The sequence below is a fragment of the Strongylocentrotus purpuratus genome, unplaced genomic scaffold, assembly GCF_000002235.5.
Source record: "Strongylocentrotus purpuratus isolate Spur 01 unplaced genomic scaffold, Spur_5.0 spur5_scaffold_13, whole genome shotgun sequence".
Taxonomy (NCBI): domain Eukaryota; kingdom Metazoa; phylum Echinodermata; class Echinoidea; order Camarodonta; family Strongylocentrotidae; genus Strongylocentrotus; species Strongylocentrotus purpuratus.
The window spans coordinates 8,516,227-8,540,909 of NW_022145598.1; the positions used below are offsets into that span (position 1 = coordinate 8,516,227).

The window sequence follows — 24,683 nt, forward strand, 5'->3', positions numbered from 1 at the left end:
CTCTTTGTCTAGTTTCCACTCGCTGCCCTCTCATATTCCAATCTCTCCACCCTCCTCTCTCTCTCTCTCTACCTCCTTTTCCTCCTATATTCAGTTCCCCCATACTTTACCCTCCTCTTTCTCATCTTCTTTTCTCGTAATCCTCTCTTCCTTCCCCTTGACCTCTCTCATCCCTCTCTTTCTCTAGTTTCCACTGGCTGCCCTCTCATATTCCCATCTCTCCACCCTCCTCTCTCTCTCTTTACCTCCCTTTCCTCCTATATTCAGTTCCCCCATACTTTACTGTCCTCTATCTCTTTCCCTTCTTTTCTTGTATTCCTCTCCCCCCCCCCCCCCCCCTCTTCTTTCTCCTCGACCTCTCTCACTCCCTCTCCCCGTCTCTCTAGTTTCCACTCGCTGCCCTCTCATATTCCCATCTCTCCACTCTCCTATCTCCACCCTCCTCTCTCTTTAATCTTACCACCCCTTCCTCCTATATTCAGTTCCCCCATACTTTACCATCCTCTATCTCACCCTTCTTTTCTCATAATCCTCTCGCTCTCCCCTCCCCCTCTCATCTTTCCCCTTGACCTCTCTCATCTCTCTCTCTCTACCTCCCTTAAAGCTTACCACCCGTTCCTTGTATATTGTTGCCTCATACTTTACCGTCCTCTATCCCCCCCCCCCCCTCTTCCTTCCCCGTGACCTCTCTCACTCCCTCCCCTGTCTCACTTTCCTCCCAATTACCCTCTTTTCTTGTAATCCTCTCTCCCCCTCCCCCTCTCTTTCCCTTTTCTCATAATCCTCTCTCCATCTCTCCCCCCCCCTCCTCTCTTCCTTCCCCTTGACCGACCTCTCTCTCCCTCTCCGTCTCACTCTCTCTTCCTGTTTTTCTCCTGTACCTATTTTCTACCTCAGGCTTGTTCAGATAGGATGTGGCAAAACCACCGAAATTTGTTTAAGATGACGTAAAGTGGAACACCATTCACATTTCAGCATCTTGCAACAAAGCTTGGTGAATATGCACAAGTTTTGTTGCATGCACTCAGTTTACACGTAAAAAAAATGCTGTGGGTTCTTTTTTGGTGGTTTACCGCATCGTCTGATCAAGTCTTTATAGAGTGGTCAAGTGTGATGTCATCAAAAAACTATTTTTAGAGTTTCCAAATTTGAAATTCGTTTCCCGAAAGAGCATACAAAAATAATGTCCAAATGTTGAAAACCAATTGAATATTTTGAGTACTGGTATTGGCTGTGATATGCCCTTCCGAATGGATTAATTTCAATATGAAATCACTCTTATTTTGCTCTGGTTAATAATAACAGTGATTTCCTATTGAAATTAATTCATTCGGATGAGCATATCGCAGCCATATTCAATTGATTTTCAACATTTGGACATTATTTTGATGCTCTTTCTGAAAATAAAGTTCAAATTGAGAAATTCTAAAAATAGATGTTTATGATGTCACAGCTTCTGTACTCTAAAGTGTTGCTATGTATTTCATATATTGTTGCTCTAGAAAACAGAAATGACATTTCATAGAAACATTTTTATTCAAAATCTTCCCCATTGACAAGTGAAAAGCACTTGCGCTTCCTTACATGTAATAATGCACACTTCTACAAATGAATGAATTAAATGGCAAATACAATTGACAGAATATAAACATGCACCACAAAATATCAAACACTGTGCAAATAATACTAATACTTTAAATGCATTATTAAAAAAGAAAATGACATTTCAGTGAGGACATAGCATGAAAAGAAAAGACATTCACATAATCAAGAAAGACAACACAAAAATAATACAGACATATTTACTATAGTCTAGTTCTAAAATTCTAGCTTGAATTTTCCTTTCTCTTTGCATACTCCCTAGCTTTCTTATTCTTCTTTCTTCTTCCACCCATGCAATTTCACAATTCTTTTTTTGCTTTTCCATCTACACGGGCTCTTTATTTTCATTGAACCCATGTTTTTACTGTTTGACTGCATTTAAAAAAGTACTAAATAACACAAAACAATGACAAAAAAATGAACAATTATTGAACATTCTGGCCCCTGCTCTTGAATTCACATTGGAAATTCATGATTTATGCCCACTGGATAAATATTTACATTAAGTCTCTCTCATTCCCCTCTCTCTCTCTCTCTCTCTCTCTCTCTCTCTCTCTCTCTCTCTCTCTCTCTCTCTCCAAGCTTCCATATTTTGTCAGACATTGTATTTACAAGTAAAAATACATTTATAAGGATTCTCTATGTGTTCCACAAACAGTGTAGGTACATTTACATAAAAAGGAAATTAGTGTCGTGAATTCATGAATGGTTGCAAACCATGTACCCAAAATTACATTTGTCAACAACCATTAATAATTTTCTTCACCATTTGGCACCATTTTCAATAACATGTATCAAAACATTTAAGGTCACAAGTAAACTGGTTATCAGGCCTCAAACATAACGGTTGCTTCTCTGCCTCATCTTCCTTTTTTTTGGGGGGGGGGGGAGAGGGTGTTTATGTCTGGCAGCATAAAAGGTGTCTTTTGTTGCCTTGGTGGTAAAAAACATGGTCTCACAAAATATATATCCAAGGTTCCACAGAGAAATTAAGGTACTAAATTCAATGAATTTCCATGATCTATTTTTGCCTTTTTCCTTGAAAAGATAAGTACCATTTTGGTATTGGTTGCGGCATCCAAGTGGTATACAAATAACACACAGTGATATATATTATTTATTGTTTGCGATTGCCTCCGCCTCCCCTCACAATATCAATGACTTAGGAGAATTTTGTCATTTCTCTATGACTTTCCTGGTTTTTCCACGACCTTTGAATCCCTGATGTGACACTTCATTTTTTTTACCACCGAAGCAATCAAAATCTACAACAACAAATGCAGGAGGTAGTGGGGTTATAAAAGATTAGAAATGTAGCCCCCCTCCCCCTCAAAATGTTTACTTGGCGATTGTTGTAACAATATTATTTTGCTACGCAATATACAATTTTAGCCATGATCTTCTGAAAATAAGGGTAATTTACTTTTCAAGGTGATAAATAATTGAAATAAAACAATAACACTGCTTCTCTTGTATTACGATTCTTTTTACACAAAATATTAACTGTCAAAACACAGTATCTATCAAAAATTTATTTATATTCAACATTTTATTTAACAATGCCCCATGATTGCTATATCTAGATAGATCCTTTTTTCTTTCGGCATATAATAACCGACTTTACATAAGAATATTTATCTGGTTTAGAATTATCAAATGAGCATAAATCAACAAATGACCATGTGGCCTCTCATGTGCAACTTATTCATAACTACCAGCACCTTTACAGGGAATACAAAAAACAAATACACCACTTCACAGTGGATCCTTGTTATCATAAATTAAATATTATTATTATTAAACACCCTAGGAAAAAGAAAATTACCCAATGACCTCGTCACTTTGAAATCTTGTTGTATCAGGGCTAAAAAAACACGATAATGACAAGACCAACCCCTAAAAAAGACAATATCTGGGGCTGGCAAAATTACTTTATTTCAATGAAAGTTTGCTACAGTGGAACCCCATTACAAAGAACTCTGATAAAACAAGGTATCTGTTATAGTGGGGTAAAATTTGCTGGTCCCAGCTCTTTATATTCTTTTGGGGTTTTTACCCTAATATAAGGTAATTTCCACGGTCCAAAGAACCTCATTATAACGAGGTTCCACTTTATAAATGTGTTCTCCATAAAGAAGTTCCACAGTAGCATAAAAAGTCCATTGACCTTTCATCGTCTGTACAGGGTCATTCTTCCATAGGGTCTTCAGCCTCGGCATGCAGCTCACAATAAGAAGTAGGAAAGTTTTGTTCTCCGTTTATTTCTGATTGGGTTTTCTTCTCTTGTAGGCTGGGATTGGTCCATAGTACATCTCCGCTGCAACGAAGAATGAAATGAGGAAATCAAACAATATCTGTTTAATAAGAGGTGGCGTAGTCGAGTGGTTTAAGCACTGGACTTGAATGCAAAGGCCGTAGGCTTGATCCCGGACACAACACTAATGTCCTTTGGTCAGGCATTAATCTACATTTGCCACTCCATACCCAGGAGAGAACTGGGGACCTGGTAGGATGATGAAACACAAATGCTTTCGTCATCCTACTGGGTCCCCATTTCTCTCTTAGGTATTGAGTGGCAAATGTCTTGCCAAAGGACGTTAGTGCCGTGTCGGGGATCTAACCCACGACCTTTGAATTTCAAGTCAAGTGCTTAAACCACTCGACTACGATACTTCTGATTAGGACTTCTCTGACTCAAAGGCTAATACCAGAGTCACATCAATGAGACTGGCAACAGGCTAAACGAAAAATGACGTTACAAAGAATGACCATGAAAGAAAAAATTAGGGTTCGGTGAGGAGTCCGTAATTCAAATATTTCTAATCATGAGGCCATTTTGGATTTCTATCAAGAAAAAATGGAATCTTTAAATTTTCAAATCTTATCCTATTCAATTTCTTTCAAAAATAAGTCACAGAACAGGTGTATGGTGAGTGGTGGCTGTTAAATGTGCTTGATAGATGGAATACTAGACAAAGTTGGTCAGTTGACTTGTTTTGTAACATTTAATTGTTGGTTTAACAAGTTCTACCATAAAAGGTTTTATCCAGCAACAGTTGGGAGACAGAACAGGATGGGATTTGTTTTCAAGGTGACGAGATAATTAATTACCATCAGGGCCGGTATTCAATTCAATACTTAGCATAAGTAAAACATTCATTCAGTGCTAATGGCTAAGCTATAATTTACTTATCTTGTATTCAAATCCCATTTTAGACTCATACTTACGTAAGACAAAATCTAAGTAAAATACTAACTGATAAGCATTGTGACATCACACAGTCAATCAAAAGTAAAGCGAACTAATGTGTTGCAATAAATGCACGCTGATATAATTGTGCGCACGTTATAATACTGCGTAAGAAAACCATATGCTTGCCAGTCAAGGCCTCCAAATAATTGGCTTAAGCTGTCTTAAATTTAGGTAAAATATTTAGCCAAAAAATTGAATTGAATACCGAAATTGACTAAGTATTTTATCTAAGCCAACTACTAAGTAAAAAGCTTAAATTTTGTACTTAAGTATTGAAAGGAATACAGGCCCAGGCTCTCAGTCAACAACATTGGGCAACCTAAAGAGTGTAAATTTACCTTTTGCATTGTGTCTCGAGCTGCGTTTCCTTGTTGTCACCCCATCCTGGTCAGACATGCCATCAGCGTCCCTATCTGCCATGGCAGCAGCAGATGTCAAAGAACCACTGGTGCTCCTGGTTCTGGTTCCCATTGGACCACCCTCAAGACCTGGAGTTGTGGCTGCCCCTGGAGACTTTCGACCGGACCGACGTGTCCTAACGCTTGGGGACGTATCCTCCGGGGGCGGTTCCGATAAGTAGGATTTAGGAGTCTCGGAACGCGAGCTGGTGGAGTCGGTGTCTTCATGGTCTGGAAGCGACATTTCTCTCATCAGGAAACCCTCTCCAGATGATGTTGCTTCTATTGCTTCTTCATGATACTCAGGTTGATCCTCTGGAGCTTTGTCCATTTCCTCAGACGTCTCAAGGGACACCGATGCCTCTGGTGCAGGCTTTGGTGTGTCCGATGGTGTCTCTGATGGTGGCTTTGCTGTTGCGTCCTGTAGCATACCTTTGTCTTTGCTTTCCGATGATAGAGTAGGTATCTCAGGGGTTGCACTGCCTTGTACAGAGTCTGGTTGTTTGGATAGAGAGCTTTCTTCTTTCTCAGCAATGGGGCCTTAATGAAGTAGAGAACAAAAATACATTGGTTTAATACAAAGTCGTGAGATGAGTTTTGTCAATTCTAAAATTCTAAAATGATTGTTTGGGTTTTCACTTCACTCCGATCACTGTAGGTTCTATTTATCCTAAATTGACTATTTACTACCAACTTTATTTTTACATAAAGTGATCCCTTTTAATGACATCACCTTACGTCCTATTGTTAAGTTACAGATAAGCATGTGCACAATTCATACAATGACAAATATACATTATACACTCTCCCCTTTCTCATTTAGGATGAACAAGTGTTTTTGCCAGTAAATCACCACATTCTATTGCTCTACATCTTTAATAGTGCACAAAGACTACAGACACATTACTCTATTGCACTTGTGTTACCTCCAGAGCCTGTGAGACATGTTCCAACCCAATATTCAAGCAAGTACATGTTTTTCATGAGGTCCATTGCAAATTTGATGAGAAATATATTTCATTTCAGAGGATCTTAATTGCAATATTCATCAGATGCTAAGACTGAAAAAAAGTTGGAAGCCCACCCCCCCCCCCCCCTCTCCCATACATGTCTCTGATAACTTTAACAATTTGCCAGTACATACGGTATTTGCTTTCGAGGCGAACATTACAGGAAAAATACTCACTAGGGTCACTCATCTCTCTGGTCAATACTGGAAGAGTGGGCTCTTCTTCACTCTTAATAGTATTTGTAACGGCAGCCTGGTCCTTTGCTAATTCCATATGGACAGGGGTTGGTGGCCCTGTATCTGAATGCAGCATTTGATGCACCGGTAGGCTTGCAGTTTCAGAGCTTTGGGCGCTGGTCACCTGGGCGCTGGTCACTTGGGCGCTGGTCACTTGGGCGCTGGTCACTTGGGTTTCTGGAGGCAAGGTGGTTGTGGTTAAGGTGGCTGGTGTAAAGAGTTCGGGAGTGATCTGCGCTTTGTTGATGGCATCCAGGACAGTACTTGCAGAACTGAGAGTTTCTGAAGTTTGATGATGCTGAGGAGGTGGAGCAGGTGCGCTACCAGGATAAGGTGCCTTGGTATCTTGCCCTGCTGTTGTTACATTTTGTTGAGCAGAAGACACCATGGGGTTTGCAGGCAAAGCAGATGACTGCGAAGCAATGTTCTCAGCATTTTTCATAGCAGGAACAGTATCCTGTGAAGGATTCGTAACAGCTTCTGAAACTGTACTTTGAGCGGCAACCATAGATGACTGGATTGATGACTCTGTTGTTGCTGCAGTTGCAGCATTGTTAGCCTGTCCTGGCTGACTACTGCTCTCTACATTGAGTTGAGTGGGTAGAACTGTAAGTTTTGCTTCAGGGGGGAAGGACCTTGACAGCTGGACCTGACTTGGTGTGGTAACTGTAGACTGTGGTATTTGGCCTTGGAAACCTCTCCCAAGACTTCCAGTGGAATCACTTTTCTGAGACCAGTCCTGTTGCACAGCACTCTGCTGTTGACCCAGGACACTTGCCAGTACTTCATTTCGACTCTGTGGCTGCATGGCTCCACTGTCGATATTCCCTGGGAGCTGCTGAGAAGTGTGAGGAGCTCTAGCAGGAACAGATGATGGATCAAACTGCCCTGATCTTGGACTGCCTGGAGGTCCTCTGGCAAAAGTCTGGTGTACATTTGTTGGATGGCTTTGTATAATTCCTTGTGTGGTCACACTTGGATGAGTCAATGTAGGAGACTCTGTCATGTTTGATGCAAGCTGATGAGCTCCAGCTTGCCCTTGCTGCAGTGATGTTGTGACAGGCTGAGATGAGTGCTGAACATTACCAGGTATTCCGCCTCCCATAAAATGTGGAGGCATGGGATGCTGTCCTTGTAACTCCATCAAGCCAGGTGGAAGATTTGAGGTACCATGCATCTGTCCTGGAAACTGGTCTTGAAATGCATTATGCTGATGCATATTCTTCATCATGTGTCCACCATAAGGGCCATATTCATTTACAGGGGACATCATTCTCTGAGGCATTGGCATCAAGGACCTCATACCATGTGGAGAACCACCCATGACTTCTCCCAGAACTGTAGGTGAGTGCCTCCTGTCAGTCTGTGCTGGAGGTGTGCCCCCTCTCATCATTGTGGAACTACCCATCATACCTTGTCTGTAGCTTGCAGGAGGTGTACCTGACCTAGGTGGGGTCAACGATCTACCACTGGACGAGCGCCTTCTCCGCTGTTTCAGAGCAGGAAAGTCTAAGGCGTGTTGTGGAGGTGGCTTGATTTCTTCCTCATGAATACGGGGTGGACTCAAACCACGAATGGCAGATGTGGCAAGTTTAGTCAGATCAGCTGAGTCAGGTATACTTCCAAGAGCTTCAGCTAGTTGAGGCTGCAGAATTGGCATGGGTGAGGTCACTGGTGGTGCTTGTGTTGGAGATGGAGAAATACTGAGTGGCTCTGATATAACAGGTGATTGCTTTCCACCACCACTCCCTACACTGCTTCCCGAGGAAGAAAGTTTGTCCGTACTCCCAGTAGTACTCCCAACTGTTCGTCCACTGGCTGACTTTGCGATAGAACTTAGCAATGCACTGGCACTGCTGAAGGCTCGCTCACTCTGGGGGCTGATACTTCTTTGACGTCGAAGACTTCGCTCAGCTGCTGCCCCAGGAGACTTTGCCTCTGATGACTGCACTTTGGAAACCTGATCCATAGGAGGTTCTCCAACTTGTGACTGAGACACGCCAGGCATTGTAGGAAGCCCAGTTTGGTTAGTTGGTGACACCCCTGGAACAGGGTGAAGATCTTGTGGATGCATTTTCTGCTGCTCAACAGTAGAAATGTGAAGACTATCTGAAGGAGGAGTCAAGGCAATTGTTGCTGGTGGTGTTCTCCTCATTTGCTGACTAGAAACAGAAGAATGCGAGGGCACAGAACCTGATATTGTTGCAGGCACATTTGGTAGAGATGCAGTTTGTTGAACACCTGGTATTATTGCTTGGTTTGGATCAGAAGTTGCAGGGGTCCTTCCCGTTCCTGCTAATCTAGGCATATGTATGGTATCCTGCATTTGACTTGACAAGCCTCCATATGGCTTTAGGATAGGCATGTCGTCTTGTTTGAGGGTTTGCTCATGTCCTTCTTTCTTAACTACTACACTTCCTGGAACAGATGCTTTATTGCTAGATGATTCTTCGACTGCACTTCCAGCAGTATAAGCAGAAGCAATTTGGGTTGTTGCTGCTGCTTGTGCAATACTCATCATAATATCTTCTTGTAGTAACTGCTTTACTTCTGACCTGACCTCTGCTTTAGGTTGAACGTCTGTCGGTCTTTGGCTAAGCATGGGACTTTGGCTTGGGGCTACTACCCTTGAGAGTACAGGCTGCATACTCTGTCCTTGGATTGATGAATGAGTTGTCACATAAGTTACAGGTTGGTGCACAGTAGTTGAAGCAGTTGAAGCAATCTGTGGGGCAACATTGATTTCACTTAGTAATGCCTTGAGATGAGATTTATCATCTTTCTTTTCAGCCCCAGATGGGTCACTGCCTTGAGCGCCATACGCCGGGGGATTGGATGTTGAACGCACAGACTGGCTTTCTCTTGGATTATTTGCTAGTTTTTCCATGAAACGCAGCCCTTCCGATGTCAAGCTTGATGATGTTGATGGTGGAAAGTCTAAAGGCCAGTTGAAAGGTTGATTGCTAGAGTTATCACCTTGTGCATGTGATGCCTGCAACATGCTTGGAGTTGGACCAGCCATTGTAGGATTTGTCGGGTGAGAAGTAACCTGAGAGGGGTACATCTGACTTCCAGGTGGAAAAGAATGTTGTTCTGTTTTAGCCATCTGTGGTAATTGAGCACCAAGCACTTGATCAGCAACGCTCATTGAACCAAAGCCCATTTGCCTACTTAGGTCTACCATTCTATCGATCGTCTGAATACCATCTGTAGTTGTAATTTGCGTTGTTGTTGCAGGCCTTGATAGACTTCTGCTTACAGGAGGTTGACCGAAGTTCAGATCACTCTCTTGCCCAATAACAGGATTCGCCATGCCTCCACCAGCAATCATGGAGGTTACAGGTACATTCACATTCTGTCCAGTAAATTGTTGCGTAGAAGAAACCGCAGGTGGAGCTGCCATTCGCGGAGGAGGAATTGACATATTACCCCTTGGGTTCCCTACAAATCGTTGAACTAAGCCTTGAGATGATGGGCTGTTTGTGGGTGGCGCCCCACCTGGAGGAAAATTTGAACTTCCAAGGAATCCTCTAGAAAAAGGAATATTGGAAAAATTAGAAGAATGAGTCTCTCCTTTGTTAATGTGTCCCCCACTAATGGGATGCGAGATGTTACCCAAGAGCTCTCGGGTACTTGGAGGAGGTGGTGGAGCTGGAGGATTGGGGCTCATTGGGGAAGAAATTTTTGCAGAGGGTTGAGAGAGCAGGTGAGACTGACGAGACGTCGAGGCAGTTTTTTGTTTCTTCTTTTGCGAAGGTGTTGTTTTAGTGGGTGGAGTTACCATTTTGAATTTCTGTTCTTCTTCATCTTTCACTTCTTGAACTATCCTTGCTGCCATTGCAAATGTGTCTCTTTCTGCTTCAGTCATGGATGCCATCGCAGATTCCTCATCAAAAGAGTGATCTTCTTCCATCTTTTCAACACTTGCAACTGGTTTATCTGATTCCTTTACAGGCTTGTGAACAGCGCTCTGCATGATGCTACTGGCTGTGGTCTGGACATGAGAAGTGGTTGCTGGAGGAACAGTAGCACTTGCTGCAGAAAATGAACTTCCGGAACCGGTAGTGAAGGTTGGTTGATGAAATGCAGTTGTTTTAGGAACATCTGTAGCAATACTGGATGTTGCAATTGGTGGAGGCAAATATCCAGATCCAGATGCCATCCTTCCTCCAATAGGTGGTGTCTGCTGTCTTGGTCCCGCTCCTGGAGGTGACGATGATTGAGATCTTGCTGAAATAAGAGCAGCAACTGAGGGAGGTACCTGTGGTGACTGTGTCCTGCTTGGATCAAAGTGTAAAGATGGCACAGGAATAGACATTCTTGGACTTGGGCCTCGAGGGATAGCTCTTAATTCTGGTCTAGTGGGAGGATAGCCTGGTAAACCTGGTCCTATCTGGTTTGGCAATGTTACAGGGAATCCTGCTGTTGTTGACAATGTAACCTTTTCTGCTGATGTTGAAACAGGTAAACTACTTGTAGGTGTAGGACCTGCAGAACCCATCTGAATGGGTGGTGTGCTGAAGATTGGCTGAGGGTATGACATGGAGTAGGGAGCAACACTCTGGTTTGGTACATTGGAATGGGTCTGTTGAGGAAATGGTGGTTGACCAGGGACATTGGTTGCTTGTGGTTGTCCTGAATTAGCGAAGAGTTGCTGCAGTTGCTGTTGTTGCTGAGGATTCAAGTTCTGAAGTTCAGGGTGCTGGGTCTGGATTTGTTGTAACTGTTGCTGCTGATGCTGCTGATGTTGCTGTTGTTGAAGCTGATGATGCACCTGCTGCTGTAATTGATGCTGTTGCTGTGCATGTTGCTGTTGCAAATGTTGCTGCAACTGCTGTAATGTGTGTTCATTTCTTGACGTTGCTACACCACCTGTGGTTATTGCTGAAGCATTGGTACTCTTAATCTCTTCTGATGAAAATGAGAACTGCGTAGCCGTGATGTCACTCTGTAGGAGATTGACAAGCAAAGGGCTTGTCAAAGAGGCAGTTACAGATTTCTTGTTATGATGACCTAATAAGTGATGTCCTGGCATGAAATTTTGTGGTATATTGGCAACTTGGGCGTGCTGTCCATGTGACGAAGGCACTTGGAGTTGCTGGGTTTGAGTAAACAACATGTCAGATTGTCCAATTTGGGCCTGTCCTGTTTGGCTCTGCTGGATTGTTGTTCCTTGAGGCATTGGCAACTTAGAACCTGAAGTATCAGAGAAAGGGAATGTTGACATCGCAGTCGTGACCTGTGATTGGGATTGGGAATAGGGGAGAGATTCTGGAACTGGCCCAGACGACGTTGATATAGGCATTGCACTTGATTGCAGAGGAGGCTGCATCACTCTGGACTGCACAGAAGGTGCATCTGGACTGAGAGGATTATTCATGAGACTCGGAGGCAAAGCTAGATTGGGTGGTTTACTCTGCTGAAGTGGGTCTTGAGAAGGAGGCGGAGGAGGGGGATTGTTCATAGTTCGTGGGTCGGGAGGCATTAGTGGTGGTGGCAGTGGAATTTGAGGATGGTTCTGCTTTTTCTTGCTCTTGCGCTTTTTCTTAGGGGCTGGCTTTTTCACTTGAGCTGGAGGAGGAGGTTGAGGCCGTGACGGAATTCCAGCCTGCTGTGTGTTTCCCATTGAACTAGGTAGTGTTTGATTTGCAGCCATGTCCATTCCAAGCGACATACCTTGATGCATAGGAAATGGCAAGTGTTGCTGGTGTTGTTGCTGCTGTGGAGACTGCTGAGGCTGGAATGGCATTTGGTTCCACTGTTGTTGTTGTTGTTGTTGTTGCTGTTGTTGTTGTTGTTGTTGCTGCTGCTGCTGTTGCTGTTGATGTTGTTGTCCTCTCTGTGGAAAGCCAGTCAAACCCCAAGGGAACATATTCCCCGGCTGGTTGCTATCCTGCATCATACTGCTTGGAGTGAGATGTGTATTAGGAGGCACACTATGTCCTTGTGCCAACGTGGCCATTGAACTCATCGGATTGGGCGACATAGACTGAGCTGTTGGGGTAGTTGGTCTTGGGGGAAAGCCCCCTCTTTGCTGGAACTGGTTAGTGTTATGACTGAAGCCCCTGTTCATGGCCTGAGGTACAGGAGATTGAGAAGGAGGTGCTACAGGGTTTCCATGCATAACCATTGGCCCCGGAGAAGGTGTCATACCCATTCTGGAGGCCATAGCCTGAGGCGAGGCGTTCATGTTCATGCCTATTCCTTGGTTTTGTCCGAGAACAGATGGAAAGCCTGCATTCTGATTTAGTTGAGCCTGTGCCACTTGTTGCTGTTGCTGAATCTGAGGGTGTTGAAACTGCTGCGCTTGCATCTGTTGCTGCTGCTGTTGTTGTTGTTGATGTTGCTGCTGATGGTGAATTTGTTGTTGCTGTGGTGGTGCTTGCTGAGGCTGTTGAACATGCTGTTGCTGTTGCTGCTGCTGCTGCTGCTGTTGCTGCTGGGCAACCGGTGCAGGAGGTGGTGGAGGTGGCGGTCCGGTGTTCAAGTCAATGACATTTCCATTTTCCAGTTGCACAGACAAAATTCCTAGGTTTCTTAGAGATGGATCTCCATTTTGGGCCAGTGATCGAAGATGAGTGGCAGCGTGGCGTGGAATGTTGAATGTTACCTTGATGCTGTTCCATGGCTCCACTTTATGAACGGATAACGTTTCTACAGTAAGGGTAAACAAAAGGAGAAAAAAAACATGAAGAATACTTAATAAGATATACACTGTACAAACAAAGAATACAATGGAATATCTTTATGCCCGCACGAGGACTGGAGCATGAGTTGAAATTGAAATTGATATTTCATGCATCATAAAAACATAGTACATAAAAGTTAAAGGCATTGTTTAACAATGTTTCCACGTTTACAAATCTGAGATGCAAGCTCTACATGTTATCAGTGTCTATGATATTTGGTATTTGGTATTTATTAACATTTATTTCCTTCTCAACATTACAATATGAAACACACTGTATACATGATATATGTACCAATTATTTCAACATAAAGTATATAGTAAATAATTCAGATACGGAAGGAGGAGAAAACCTGGAAAGCATAGCTTGAGTTAGGAACGCCCATAATAAATTTTTATTTTTTTTAAATGGCGCTTTAAATGATCATGAAGTGCTTCAAAAAAGTAAAAATATTTGGGTGACTGATTTTACCATACTCATCTGTCCCAATAGACTTTAGGTAATATAAAAAGCTGTTCAAAACCATTTGGCAAACGTTTTTTGACATTTCGAATTCCAAGCATATGAACAAATGAAGTACAAGAGTAACAAGAAAACATTTTTAGTAGTACATAAAGATTTGATTAAATTATGATTAGGCCCCCAGAGAGGATGGGAGGGTGGGGGGGGGGGATCTCTCCCAAGCAGAATTCCCCTCAAAACTTGTTGAAAATTAACTTTGATCCTCACCTGTCTCTGTTAGATTGGAAAGTTGCTTGATGAGCCAGTGTAACTTGAAATGCAGTTCTGGATCATTGTAATGCCCGTGACAGGTCACTACCAGCTTATCCAAGGAACCCATCGTGGTGTCGCACTTCCTGAGTGAAAATTATTGGTCTGAAGGTGAAAGAAATGCAACAGACAGGGTCAAATGGAGTCAATATTTGTATTGGTTCATGCAAATCCCCATATGAATGAAGTATCCAATACTAATGTCCATGAAGTAACAAATGTTCTGTCCATGAGTAAATTCTGTTGCCAGTTTCAAGGAAACATTTTAAACATGCTCTATGTTCTACAATTTACCAAGTTGTGAATACCACAGGCAAATAAAGTAGTACAGACGACAAGGTAGCATGTGCACATTGACTCAACTGCATTTAAAATATTAATGACAGTCTACAAAGCTCTAAATGGTCAAACTCCTAGTTACGTTAATGAATTGTTGCATATCAAGTCTCAAACTCATGGTCGTAACCTTTGTAGTACACAAGACACATTTATGTTGCAAATACCCCCATATAAAACCAAAGTAACCCTCGGGACCGCTCATTTCTTTGTGCTGCCCCAAGATTATGGAATAAATTACCACTAGAAATAAGGAAAGCCCCATCACTAGACAATTTTAAATAAAAACTGAAAACTCACTTGTTCATATACTGTAGTATATATATAGCACAGCATTTACGAGTTCTTGCAGAGCAGCAGAATATATCCACATAGTTATTGCGCTTTACAAATGAATATTATTATTGTTATTATTATATAAGCTGCAGCTTCACCATTCATACACTTAAGTGTATTTGGCTCTGCTCCTGTTGGGACAACATGCGAGTCGCCATTTTGGCTTACCGCCAATCTCTGTGCATAAGACGCACCTGTGTATAAGACACCCCCATTTTTTTTTGTCGACTCTGTAGGCAGCAAGCCAGGTCTATGTTCAAAAACGCATGCAGACTAGGACCTTTATTTCACTGTGAGGTGCAGTTGAAGGTGCCGATTTGGGCTTGTGAACTTGTCACAAATAACAGTAACAATGTCGTTTTTAAAACTAAATGTGTCAGACAAATTTTCCTCTCAGTCCAAACAGAAATCCAGACATACTGGTACTGTACAGGTTCTAGTTTCTGAGTGGTGAGTTGACATACTGTGTATGACTGAGCTGGGAGACATTGCCAGGCACAGTGCCAGGTGGAGGGGCATAAATCAACACTTTAACAAAAATATATTCAGTGTATATTTTCTTGTATCTGTGTATAAGGCGGACCCCCGACTAAAATTTTTTTTTTTTTGGCGTAAAAAAAGGTGCGGCTTATACACAGAGATTTACTTTGTATATAATGTAGGCATGCCTTTTTTTCATTGTCATTATAATCCTAAATGGTATGTTCTCTTCTCTTAGACTAATATTATTAATTTCAAACTTCATAGTCATGAAAATGCACTTAATTAATATCAAACATGGTCTAAAAATACTCCAAAATACAAAATAATCCCAGCTATGCAAGTTTTTTTTCTTCTTCCGATCATTTGCCAATTGTTGACATTTATTGGCATGAAAATAGCTTTAAACATGGATTACTAGAATTTCAAATGAGAGAATTGTCCAAGGTATGAATGATTTAAGGTATTAGAGTGCTCAAAATTGTAGAAAATTTTGCCAACATTTTCGAGGAAGAACTTAACTATACAAAAAATCATCAGATTTCCCTCAGCATCTGCCGATCCGATACAGATATCGGGAGCCAAACCATCGATACGATCATCCGATCTGATCATAGCTCTAACTTACAGGGATTTATACATCTACAGTTCATGTCACTTATTAAACTCTGTTTAATACTTATTTTATTTCGTAAGTCTCGACGGAGACTACGTGAGAAGCCCGCTCTAGCATGTAAGTCAATTCGTTCTTCGCGTGGTCAATGATTGCAGGAAACTACAATCGACTCGTCAATCTATCGATTTTTCGTCAGTTTTTCTGGGTTTTAGTTAGCCCCTTCCAATTTGGATTATTTTCTGGATTATACTGATTCTGCTAGACAACTTTCAATTCATGTCTACTTCTAAGAAGAAAATGTCAGAAGGAGATAAATCGGGCTCGGCCGAGCGGGAGCGTGCTCCCGGCAAAGCAAACGAGAACGTGCCGTCGCATCCAGCCAAGCCTGGTGCGGGGGTTTCACTAGCCTGTCATCCTGAGCCCAAGCGCTCGACAGTGCCGACTCAGCAAAAAGCGTCTACCTCACTAACTACGCCGAAAAAATGTAGTTCCAAGAAAAAGCATGTGGAACCAAATCCCGAGATCGAATCGCTCAAAGAGCGGCTGAATCACTTTGAGGGACTCCTCACTAAAGTGGTAGATGCATTGCCCAAACAGACATTTACGTCTACGTCTTCAGAAAATCCGCATTTTCAGCGGGAAGGCGACAACGTTTTCACAACGGCGGATGAATTTTGGGATAACCATGATCATGACATGGCAGCGGGTAGCAGCGGGCCGCTGCAAGCCGATTACGGGGGAAACCCCGGTGAGGAACACGGAGGAATCCCCGGTGAGGAACCCGCTGGATTTGAGCTTGACAGCGACGACGCTCCGGTCCCCTCCTTCGCCGCAAAATTTGCAGTGCCAACAGGCGTGGGGAAGCCGCTCGATTCAGAGCTAGCAAACTCCGCATCTTATTTGATGGGACATAATTTGGAGGAAAAAACAATTGAAGAAACAGCTACCAAGTACCCATGCCCTGCAAATTGCATTTTGATGGACGCTCCAAAAGTGAATACCGCAATTTGGGAGAATCTCCCCGCCGAGACTCGTAGCAGAGATTTGAAACTTCAGCGGATTCAAAAAGCACTGACAAAGGGAATCGGAGCTTTCGTCCAAACCTTGGACTCTCACAACATGTCTGATACGCAACAGGATGCTCTCGCACTCCTCTGTAATGCAAACTTTGAAATGAACTGCATGAGAAAAGACATGATTAGACCAGACATGAATAAGAACTATACTCATCTTTGCAAGCCGGCTAACCCGGTCACAAAGCTCCTGTTCGGGGATGAACTGGGCAAAAAGGTCAAAGACCTTCAGGACCAACATAAGGCGGCTGCAGGTGTTATGAGAGGTGCCGCAAATTTTCCAAAACCCAGCTACCATCCTTACAGGAGATATACAGAGGCTGCAAAACGTCAGGCCCGAGATGCTGGTTGGTTTTCCAACACAGCAAGACACAACCCTGGAGCGGGTAACATGAACACTAACAGGCCTTTTTTAGGGCGCCGCCCGTCGTGGAGGGGCAGACCAGCCCCACACACTCAAACACCCCAGACGGGCCAACGCAGGCCTTTCCGAGGAGGGAAAAAGTAGTCCCAGACGCTAAACAGGCACCTGACTCCAGTGATCAGGTGAGTCAAAATTGTTCTTCTATTTCTAGTGAATACACACTGCCTGTCGGAGGTCGAATAAAGTCTTTTCATGATAAATGGCGTGCAATTTCCAATGATCCATACATTTTGAGTGCTGTTCAAGGCTACAAAATTGAGTTTGATCCGGCTCGATTTCCCCCCTCGAGGGAGAAACCTTTTCATACATTCAAGCGTAATGCTTTAGAGTCGAGACAAATTAGCTCAGAGCTTCTGAGTCTCGAGACAAAAAATGTGATAGAACGCTGTAGTCATTCACAAGGAGAATTTATCTCTAACATCTTTACCAGACCCAAAAAGAGTGGGGGTCTTCGACTAATTCTTGACTTGTCTGAATTGAATAAAAGCGTAGCCTATCAGCACTTCAAGATGGATAACATTAATTCAGCAGTTTTACTGCTATCGCCAGATTGTTTCATGGCTTCTCTCGACCTCCGAGATGCATACTATTCAGTACCAATTCACCCAGAGTCGCGCAAATACTTGCGTTTCATCTGGGAAGGACAGTTATGGCAATATAAAGCACTCCCAAATGGGCTTAGCTCTGCTCCTCGCCTATTCACCAAACTGCTGAAACCGGCCTTTGCCTCACTACACAATGCAGGCCATGTTGTACTAGGCTATTTAGATGATACCCTTATTATCGGTAGGTCTCACAGACAGGCCACAAAGGCGGTTACAGCTACCTCAGAACTGCTCTCTGAATTGGGGTTCATTATTCATCCCACTAAATCGGTGATAGAACCGGTTCAAGAAATCAAATTCCTTGGGTTTGTGCTTAACTCTATTGACATGACCGTGACCTTGCCTTCAGATAAGAAGGAAGAACTAAAGGAAACATGTACAGCATTACTTGAAAATGCCACTCCCTCCATTAGGCAAGTTGCAAGGGTTATAGGAAAACTAGTTGCAGCTTTTCCGGCAGCTCAATATGGGCTTTTGCATTATCGCGAACTAGAAAGAGGAAAGATAGTTTCATTGAGACTAAATAGGGGCCACTTTGATAGGCCCATGAAACTCTTGGACAAAGCTAGAAGGGAACTACTTTGGTGGATTGGTCATATTGACTCTTCTTTTCGGCCGATAAACCGTAGAAACCCTGATTTGGAATTGCGCTCAGACGCCAGTGGGGCAGGATGGGGTGCAACTAACATGACCACCCATACGGGGGGTAGGTGGAACAGTCAAGAGGCAGTGATAGCGAAGGGTAATGAAATTAATTATTTAGAGACTCTTGCTGCTGGCCTGGCACTTAAATCGTTCTGTTCCAATATGTCTCATAAGCATGTCCTTTTACGGCTTGACAATACCACCGCGGTAGCGTATGTCAATGCAATGGGGGGCGTGAAATCCCCACATTGTAATGAGGCTGCCACACACATATGGAATTGGTGTATAGAAAGGGACATTTGGATAACAGCAGCACATTTAGCGGGCCGGGATAACGTTGAAGCAGACACTATGTCCCGTAAATTCAATGATAGGACAGAATGGATGCTCAATGAAAGGGAGTTTGAACGCATTGCTAAACATTTCGGTATCCCTGACATAGACCTGTTTGCCTCTAGGCTTAATGCACAGGTGTCTACTTATGTTTCATGGAGACCAGATCCCCATGCCTTGGCAGTGGATGCGTTCACACTAGATTGGAGAAATCTGAATTTCTATGCCTTCCCTCCTTTCTGTCTTGTCCCAAAATGCATTCAAAAAATTATGGCCGATAAGGCAGTAGGCTTACTAGTAGTCCCGAATTGGCCTACACAGGCTTGGTTCCCTCTCTTGAAGGATATGATTATTGGAGAACCTTTGTTCCTACCCAAAAGTGAGAAACTTCTCAGACAGCCTGTGTCAAACCTCTCTCATCCTTTGTCTAATCTTGATCTTCTTTGTTGCAGGCTTGGAGCTGCTGCTACCGACAACAAGGCCTGAGCGCAAAAACTGTTGATATCATCTCTGCATCTTGGAAGGACTCAACGAAAAGACAATATAAAGTGTACATAAAGAAATGGGAGTCATTTTGTAAGCAGAGGAATTTAAACAAACTCAAGACAAAAGCTGAGAATGTGTTAGAATTCTTAAGTGATTTGTTCTATAATGGCAATGCTGGCTATAGTGTCATTAACACGGCAAGGAGTGCATTGGCCTCCTTCTTAACTCTGGAGAATGATTCTCATACAGTTGGATCGCACACAACTATTAGCCGTTTCATGAGGGGAGTTTTTCATCTTAGGCCCCCAGTTTCTAGATATACCAAGACTTGGGATGTTGGAATTGTACTGAACTACTTACGGGAGCTATATCCAGCAACCAAGCTCCCGCTTAAGGATTTGACACACAAGCTGGTTATGCTTCTAGCACTTACTTCAGCACAACGAGTTCAAACATTATACCATATGAACTTGGACAAGATGAATTTGACAGACAAGAATATGGAATGTGTTCTCGACAAGAAACTTAAGCAAAATCAACCTGGGCGTAGTGGTTGCTCCATTCAGGTATCGGCTTATAAAGCGGATAGCCGCATTTGTGTCATTCGGTATTTGAGAGAATATCTTCGACGAACCAAGGATATTAGGGGTCAGGAGAGATTCCTTCTAATTTGCTATCGCAAGCCATATCATCGTGCGTCTTCTCAAACAATTTCGCGTTGGATAAAATTAACGATGAGAAGCGCAGGTGTCAACACCGAGTTTAAAGCACACTCAACTCGCGCAGCATCCACGTCGACTGCCAAGAGGATGGATGTACCTCTTAAAGACATACTGGCTCAAGCAGGCTGGGCAAAGGAAAATACTTTCCAAAAGTTCTATGACAGGCCTTTGGAGAGCAAGGGCAAGAAGTTTACGGATGCAGTGCTTAACAGCAATTAATAGAGTGTCTAAAGATACGAACTCGTGTTCCTACAGCAAGGTTATAATATATATTCAGTAGTAAGTTAGCATTACTTTCTGTTTATAGAGTTTCTCTATGCCAGTTTATGCAATTAGGTAATTGCTCATAGAATCGAATGGGACTACTGGCTTTAAATTCTCACGTAGTCTCCGTCGAGACTTACGAAATAAAATAGAAAGATTAAATGAAAACTTACCGTTTGAAATTTGATCTTTATTTTATGAGGAAGTTGAAGAGGGAGATTACGTGCCCTCCGCTTCCCTCCCAAACGGTTAAAGTTCGAGTTTTTTCTTTTATAGAGATCTTTCTATTGATTACAACGTTGTTGGATTAGTAGTCCCATTCGGCTTCAAAGATTGACTTACATGCTAGAGCGGGCTTCTCACGTAATCTCCCTCTTCAACTTCCTCATAAAATAAAGATCAAATTTCAAACGGTAAGTTTTCATTTAATCTTTCTAATTTTCTTGACAAAAACATTGAATTTTGCTTTGCAAAGAGAATTATTGTGACATTCCTCATTGAATAACACAGGTGGGTTGGCTCAGTCAGTAGAGCATCCGCCTCACAACAGGGAGGTCGTAGGTTCGAACCCCGGCCGTGTCATACCAAAAGACGTTAAAAGACGGGAGTTGCTGCTACCTTGTTTGGCGTTCAACAGAGCAGCGTCGATCTGGCGCTGCTTAGTGGCTGCTAGGCTCACGATCAATTGGGCAAAAAGAATTTCCATTTTTGGTTTAAGTTAATAAAATTTGGAGTGGACTTTAAAAGATTATTATTATTATTAAAAGCAGCGTGGCATTGCAGGAAGATGCGCATAGACATTAAGCGCCAATTTGCGCATACCTTGTAGTTAGCTGCCCAAAATTTCACAATGGACACTGAAACAAAGAAACAAACCGCGTGCTGCTCCTGATTGGGCAATAGACACCTTCCCATGACTGAATGGAAGTAGCAAACCCTTTGGGCAGCATGACAAGTCACTAAATCTTATCAAATGAGAGAGTTCCCAGTCACTCATCAGAATATAAACATGTACCTTTTCGCATGCATATCTTAAATCAGTATGACCCTTCCTCACAAAATATTAGCTCCTCTGTATATCTGTGTAATGTTACTTTTATTATTTTATTAATTTATAATCTATTGTTTTGGTGTGTTTTTGTGTACCTTTTTTATGTGAGATGATGTGTGCTTTATTTAGAGAAGGTAGAAAACAACAGCTTCTCAGGAAAGCTTGTATGTTTACATGTACATGTACATGTACAGTACAGTGTACGTGTGAAAATGCATTACAGTCAGAATTTCCTCATGTAGATTTGAATTCCTTTTGAAAAATAACCTTGACATTTTATCTCATTAACCTTACTATTGCACAACAACAATAATCGTTTTTGAAGAAAAAAAATATGTTGGACTTTTACTCAGCCATTTACAATCGTATCAGTTGTATAGGGTGTATTCAGTTTAATTGAGGCCAAATAATGCAGGCTTAATTTACCTTGTTTAGTTCACTTTTAGTGAAAAGGCAAACCAAAGTTAACAATATAACAGAGTTTGTGTTATTTTTCATAGGTGAAATTAATTTTGGCCCGTTTCTCACCACATGTGTATTATCCTATCAGTCAGATACTATTATTAACACCGTATCTCTGTATAGTTTAGATTCCAATTTCTGATCAGCGTACCCGCAGGTGTAGTTTTCGGCCGTGTGGGGGGTATTACGTGCTTTGGCCGCACGCGTCTTTTTTTTTGGTACCACAGCGAGCCCGTGCTATAGCATCAGCGGGCGAACACACGGAGCACGCTCCCTGACTACGTACATTCATGCGGCCGAAAACTGCCTCGCTAGGTCATGGAAAAAACTGTGATAACGCCATTACGAACGTGTAGCTCGCGTACAGTTTTTCCTTCATAATCATTTTGCCTTCGGCGTAGACTAGAACGGATGAGATTTATATGACGTCCTGCGCAGCAAGAGTTAAAATACGTCTTGCAAGATTGTCAACATGGATGTCGATTTTGACCCACAATTTCCCAGAAAAGGGACCATTAAATGGATTATTTCAGTCAAGTTGGTAAGTGGAACCGATGTATTATAGCCTAGGCCTAATTTAAATTGGATATGCACGAGGTAAAATGAAATTTTGTGGAATTTTGGGGGCATAAAAATATGGCCATAAATGGCCTTGGTGTTTGAAAGTGATGCATATATTCGGTCAAGCCTAGTATTCGGTCAATTCCCAGTATTCGGTCAGACAGCCGTTTCGACAGCTGTAACAATTTTAAAAATAATTTGCGAGCCACGAAACTTGCACAAATCAAGCAGCTGAACAAATTTTCTTAACTCTCAAAATTAAATCAGATTTAGGGCCCCGGAAAGATCTCCAACTTAGCTCAAAATTGGTCAGTGTCGCAAGACTTTCTGCACTTCTGCGTTCTCTTAGCACATGCGCTAACATGCATAGCCATATGTCATTACGAACTCGTCGCTCATGCACAGTTTTTCCGTTATAATCATTTTGCCTTCGGCGTAGACTAGAAGGGTTGAGATTTAGATGACGTCATGCGCAGCGAGAGTTTAAACGCCCGCTGCAAGATTTTTATCATGGATATCGATTTTGACCCATAATTTCTTAAAAATGGACCATTAAACGGATTATTTCAGTCAAGTTGGTAAGTGGAACCGAAGTAGACCCTAGTTAAGTTTTAATCTAATTTACAATATAAAATGCATCGGCTATGCATCCTGTGAAAGGAGTAATTCGGGGATAAGTTTTGCAAGTTTGGTGTGCTGATTTGCCCACATAACCCTAACTTACACATTTCGCGGGATAGTCCGTTTCGGTCTCTAATTCTAAAGAGAGAGCCGACCCTACCCCAATAAGAGGCTAACGAACGAAAGAGACGGAAAATTCGGTCTAGACTTTATCTAGTAAATTTGATTTTAGTTAAGTTGTTCCAACTCTTGTTCACAGGCGTAAAAGGGGGGACATGATCGATGTGTATAAGTACGTGAATGGCTTGTACACTGTGCAAGAGATGCCCTTTAAGATGAGTACAGAAGATCGAACTCGAGGTCACTCTAGAAAACTTGAAAAGAAATATTCAAGGCTAGATAGCCTATAACTTTATAAGAAAATACTTTTTTAGCAATAGAGTCGTGGAACTGTGGAACGGTCTCCCAGAAAACGTTGTGGCAGCTGGGTCGGTAAACTCTTTTAAGAATAGACTTGATAGTCACTGGTCAAAGAGTGTACCAGTAAGCCTTCTGTATGAGCCGGTCTAGACTAGGTGTTGTCTATTGTCTTATGACTTTTACACAACCTCCTCCCTCCACAAAATAGCAGTAATCACGGAAGAATCCTGGATCGATGAACAGTCTAGACCTACAACATCGTGTTTTTAAAGTAAAGTAAAGTATAAGACGTAGTAAATAAACCCAACCAAGCTAGGGCTTACTCTCGGCTCCATCAAGCTAAGGGACCGGATCCGCCGGGCCGGGCCGGGCCGGGCGCGGGCGGGCATTGCCAGGCATTATGATTGGGCATTAGGCCTATGCCATTAGCAGACCTGCTCAATGCACGTAGACCCCCGACGGTAGCCGCCCAGCTGTCCGCTGCCTGTGGCTGGCCCAGCACAGGTCTTGAACTTGAGACTTCTTGTTGAAGAGGGCATCAAAACATGGTAAAAATACTCATATTACCCATCAAAGATTGCAATCTTACAACTAAAATTATCATCTTTGATAATAAATAATGATAATAAGTCATGAAAATTACCTGTTACTCTTACGCATCGACGGCAAATCATTGTTTTCCGTTCTTTTCTCCGACCGACAAAGGCTTAATTCAGAATTTTCACGTACGCGCCATGGTGACCTTTGACCTTGCTCTTTGAAAGCTCGATGCGCGCTCGGCTTAGCCTAGACTAGACATATCGAGACCCGACTGAATTTGTTTTGTATATTTTTTAATAGAAAAAGAAATTGCGGGGAAAAAAAACAATTTGACATTAATCCTCGATTTTTTGATTAGGCAAGACATAGTTAGATGAGTCAGGGGCGGATCCACGGGGGGGGGGGGCGACGGGCCCGGCCCTCCTTGTAGAAAACAGGTTTTAAAAAACTTTTAAGCACTAATTTTTTTTTGTGGAGGGGGGGGACTCAACGGTAGGGGGTGAACACTTTATCACTGAACACCCCCCCCCCCCCCTGAGCCAAACAATCACAAAAACAATGTTTACTTCTTTTTTTTGGGGGGGGAGGGGGGCAGTATTGTCATTTTGTTGATTAACACTTTAACATGAATATCGTGCATGGGGGGGGGGGGGGCTACCATACGTCAAGCCCTTGACTTGGATCGGCAGCACTGGTCTTCTGTGACTTTGAAAGTGAAAGCGAGGAAATCCGCCACAAATCCTCATTCT

General features: G+C 42.6%; 2 protein-coding genes across 2 annotated transcripts; one reads left to right on the top strand and one right to left on the bottom strand.

Moving 5' to 3' along the window:
* Positions 1-1,512: 1,512 nt before the first annotated feature.
* Positions 1,513-24,154, bottom strand: LOC590238 (nuclear receptor coactivator 6). The gene is made up of 5 exons (XM_030982834.1): positions 24,038-24,154; positions 13,918-14,064; positions 6,440-13,153; positions 5,194-5,793; positions 1,513-3,919 (listed from the first exon to the last, which is right to left on the bottom strand). Exons 2-5 carry the CDS (start codon positions 14,027-14,029, stop codon positions 3,861-3,863), a joined length of 7,485 nt encoding a protein of 2,494 aa, XP_030838694.1. The 5' UTR covers positions 14,030-14,064; positions 24,038-24,154; the 3' UTR covers positions 1,513-3,860.
* Positions 15,983-20,434, top strand: LOC115922969. Its single transcript, XM_030982835.1, has 2 exons — positions 15,983-17,346; positions 19,260-20,434. Exon 1 carries the CDS (start codon positions 16,004-16,006, stop codon positions 17,306-17,308), a length of 1,305 nt encoding a protein of 434 aa, XP_030838695.1. The 5' UTR covers positions 15,983-16,003; the 3' UTR covers positions 17,309-17,346; positions 19,260-20,434.
* Positions 24,155-24,683: the final 529 nt, after the last annotated feature.

Excerpts from the sequence above, each read along its gene's own strand:
- LOC115922969 (XM_030982835.1), top strand. The coding sequence starts at position 16,004 with ATGTCTACTTCTAAGAAGAAAATGTCAGAAGGAGATAAATCGGGCTCG.
- LOC590238 (XM_030982834.1), bottom strand. The coding sequence starts at position 14,029 with ATGGGTTCCTTGGATAAGCTGGTAGTGACCTGTCACGGGCATTACAAT. Across the intron at positions 13,154-13,917 it reads TTCCAATCTAACAGAGACAG|AAACGTTATCCGTTCATAAA; the intron begins GTGAGGATCAAA and ends CCCTTACTGTAG. Across the intron at positions 3,920-5,193 it reads CTCGAGACACAATGCAAAAG|CGGAGATGTACTATGGACCA; the intron begins GTAAATTTACAC and ends TCTTCGTTGCAG.